This window comes from Marmota flaviventris, chromosome 2 (genome assembly GCF_047511675.1).
Source record: "Marmota flaviventris isolate mMarFla1 chromosome 2, mMarFla1.hap1, whole genome shotgun sequence".
Lineage (NCBI taxonomy): Eukaryota > Metazoa > Chordata > Mammalia > Rodentia > Sciuridae > Marmota > Marmota flaviventris.
The window spans coordinates 80,020,127-80,024,099 of record NC_092499.1 but is presented as its reverse complement, the minus strand read 5'-3'; the positions used below and the strand labels follow the sequence as shown (position 1 = coordinate 80,024,099).

Genomic DNA, 3,973 nt, shown 5'->3' with positions numbered 1-3,973 from the left:
CTCTGATGTCTGTGGTTCTATCACTCACTGTAGGGCTTTGACAATTATGGAGCTGAGAAAAGCTTATGCAAACTACTGGGTGCCTTGGCGATTCCACATAAAGATTGTACTGATCCTTCAAAACTTCTATTAATTTCTCAGATTTACATAGCGACTATCATTCCAGGGTTTACCCAAAGGCATTGGCATAGAACCTAGTGGCATAGTGTCCACTTCATAGAGCCACCTCCTAACATCTAAATGTGTTCAGGATTAAGGTTCAAGGATACTTCAAGGAGTTACATACTAATATTATTATAGTCTCATTTGATTTTCGTTATTACCCTCGTCAGATTGCAAGAGTCAAAACATTATCATATTTTACAGAAGAAAACGTGAGCTTCTGAAGGCTAAATGACTTTCCTAGGATCACACAGTAAGTGAACTGCAGAGCCAAGACATGAGAATCAGATAAATGTTTATAAAACCAGGGATCTTTCTTCCTTATTTCATTGCATTAAAATGCTGGCATTCAAAAGAAATTTAGAGGTCATTTACTCTGACCATTCCATTTTATTGGAGGGATATTTTTGCTGAATATTTATATACTTGTTAGTGTTCATAATTTTAGTGTCATCATTAGTATGAATTAGATATTTGATCATGTTTTTCAGCCTGATCTATACTTATTAAAACATGTAAAACTGTAACATGTAAAAAAGAAGAACCAAAGAGAATCAAAGAGAAAATGAGGGGGAAGCAGAGAAAAGGCAATACAAGGGCAAAAAATCATAATCAAATTCAGAAAACTAAAGTAAGGAACTTGATGATGAAGAGGGAGAGAAAGAAAAGAGGGAACATAAAGAAGGCATAGGGAAACGTTTCAAAAGAGAGAGAGACAAGTAAGTCTCTCAGCCCTCTGAACACAGAAATAGATCTTACTGTAGCGAGGGCACCAAGAATGCTCGAGTTGCCCCTTTCATCTCTAGCAGGCTAAAAAATATTATTTTAATGTTTTTAAAAATATGAAACCTAAGATGCCACTAGATAGATGTTGCTGCTTTTTTCCTATATCTTTCCTCAGCCTTCTTTCCCTTATCCTTCCCCCTTTCTTTCTTTCTTTCTTTCTTTTCAAGTACTGCCCCCATAGCACTTTCTATCAAAGATTACCTCTTCTTTTTGCACCCTATGTGCTGCAGCATTTGTGTTATTTTAATTAAGTAGCATGAGGAATATTGTTATACTTGACTATTTTGGGGTAGGTCAGCAATTTTCAAAATTGAAAAAAAAATTATAATAAAATATTTTTGATCAAGTACCTTAAATGTATGCATATTTATTTATAAAGTATATATGCCATTGCACTAATATATGTGTTAAACAGAATTTTAAAAATTATTCAGTGCAATTATATAGTTATATGTAGTATGTATATTCATCTACATTTTATAATTTACAATGGTATACATGCATTAAATGTATAAATATTACTATTCTGTTTCCATTCTTCAATGGATCATCATGTACACCTTCTGAAATAAGTATACCCCACTAAACAGTCTATTTTAAACCTGAATTTCTCCCACAATGCATAGTATCCTTTTCACTTATCCAAGTTTGACATTCCAATTATAAATCCAGTAGAAGGGTGAATTTAGACTAGCAATATTACTTTTAATTATTCAAGTATGTGCAATAGAGCATCTACTGATTAAATCTGTAATTAAATTTTTTTTGTTTAAAGTCAATAGTATATACTTGCATTCTTCTACTGCTTGTCAATCAGCAAAAAACAAAACTCATTCTAAATTTGGTAACAATCAGAGAAGCTTTTGTTTTCTCATCTTTGGAGCGGACTGCAGTATCTTTATCATAATTTCTAGTTTTTATACAGTATGATTTTCAGTTTTGAGAAAATGATATAATTATTAATAAAATTAGCATTAAGTAGAGATAAAGAAGTGAGTTATGGGCATATAAGTACTTGAGAATCAAATAGTGCTAATTAAACTGCATGAATAAGGTGTGGAGTGGCTGCAGGAGTGGTGTTCAACCATACTTATAGTGGGGGGACTCCCTCTGAGTTAGGTGAAAAGTAGAGTCATTATTGTCTGGGATCATGATGAACACTTTGGAGTCAGAGTTCACCAGGATATCAGACCAGAAGGGATAAAAGAAAATACAATTAGTAAGAGAATGCAGAGGGCAAGCAAGAGAGTTACCAGCTAGGAAGTGGGAATTTCACAGAAATTCAAGGAAGGAAATGTCTAGTAAAATTTGGGGTTGTGAGGATGAGAAAAGAAAGGTCTAATATTCCCCTGCCCCACCCCAAATTAAACCTCAAGCACATGTATCTACAAAACCTCACAGGTCATGATAATGGAAGTCATGTTGTGTCTCAATTGTGAAATTTTTCATCCCACTTTGGAAGGTAGAAATCCCAAAGCTGATAATGCCAGACTTCTTAAGTGGAGAAGAGTCTGTAGAAGCACTTGTTTGAATGGGAATAAGACTGTGTCATTGGGAACAGTATTTTATTTCTGCTTTCCATTTTAAACTCGGAGAAAAGAAGGGAATAAAAATTAGCCAGGACAGTGGACAGAGCTGGGAAGTGTTTTTACCTTAAGAAGGGATATGTTAAAAAATTTTTAGCTGCAGAAAAGCTAGCATCTAGATGGAATATATAGTAATAGCAAACTTTGCTCCCTGATACACTGTAGGCCAGGGGGATGGAGAACAAGAACGGCACAGTGGTGACTGAATTCATTCTCCTTGGTCTGACCCAGTCTCGAGAGATTCAGCTTCTGGTCTTTGTCTTAGTTCTAATTTTCTACCTCATTATCCTCCCTGAAAACTTCCTCATCATCCTCACCATCAGGTCAGACCCTGGGCTCACAGCCCCCCTCTACTTCTTCCTGGGCAACTTGGCCTTCCTGGATGCCTCCTACTCCTTCATTGTGGCTCCCAGGATGCTGGTGGACTTCCTCTCTGAGAAGAAGGTGATCTCCTACAGAGGCTGCATCACCCAACTGTTCTTCTTGCACTTCCTTGGAGGTGGAGAGGGGCTGCTCCTGGTTGTCATGGCCTTTGACCGCTACATTGCCATCTGCCGGCCTTTGCACTACTCAACAGTCATGAGCCCTAGAGCCTGCTATGTGATGCTGCTGGCTCTGTGGCTGGGAGGCTTTATCCACTCCATTATCCAGGTGGCCCTCATCCTCCGCCTGCCTTTCTGTGGCCCAAATCAGCTGGATAACTTCTTCTGTGATGTGCCACAGGTCATCAAGCTGGCCTGCACTGACACCTTTGTGGTGGAGCTCCTGATGGTCTTCAACAGTGGCCTAATGACCCTGTTGTGCTTCCTGGGCCTTCTGGCCTCCTATGCCGTCATCCTCTGCAGAGTACATGGGTCTTCCTCTGAGGGGAAGAGCAAGGCCATGTCCACGTGCACCACACACATCATTGTTATATTCCTCATGTTTGGGCCTGGCATCTTCATCTATACTCGCCCGTTCAGAGCTTTCCCGGCTGACAAGGTGGTTTCCCTCTTTCATACAGTCATTTTTCCATTGTTGAATCCTGTAATTTATACTCTTCGTAACCAGGAAGTGAAGGCTTCCATGAAGAAGCTGTTTCATCAGCACATACCCTAAAAAAGGGGGAAAAGGAATTAGAAATTCAGGGCTGTGGGATGGAATCTGAAATTTATGTATTCATTTCTAAAAGATTGCATTTATTTATTATTTACATACCCTGAATTAGTCAGGATCCTATTCTAGGCACTGGAGAAAGAATTATTAATGAGACAGATAGTCATTGCTATATTGGAGATACCCAAGTGGGAACAGATAGCTATTAAGGTGAAAAATAAACACCATGGTTTCAGAAGGCAATATCATTCTGAAAATAACCAAAAGGAAAAGTGAAGTAATAGATTGTGACTCTGAATTGTGGGTAGTCAATTTATTTTCTTTATTGCCAAACAAACACTTCT

General features: G+C 38.1%; 1 protein-coding gene across 1 annotated transcript; it reads left to right on the top strand.

The window, feature by feature from the left end:
- The first annotated feature begins 2,708 nt into the window (after positions 1 to 2,708).
- Positions 2,709 to 3,632, top strand: LOC114088237 (olfactory receptor 4N2). Its single transcript, XM_027929826.3, has one exon. The coding sequence runs from the start codon at positions 2,709 to 2,711 to the stop codon at positions 3,630 to 3,632; it is 924 nt and encodes a 307-aa protein (XP_027785627.2).
- The last annotated feature ends 341 nt before the right edge of the window (positions 3,633 to 3,973 follow it).

What these genes read in the sequence shown, in the direction of transcription:
- LOC114088237 (XM_027929826.3), top strand. Translation starts at nt 2,709, where the DNA reads ATGGAGAACAAGAACGGCACAGTGGTGACTGAATTCATTCTCCTTGGT.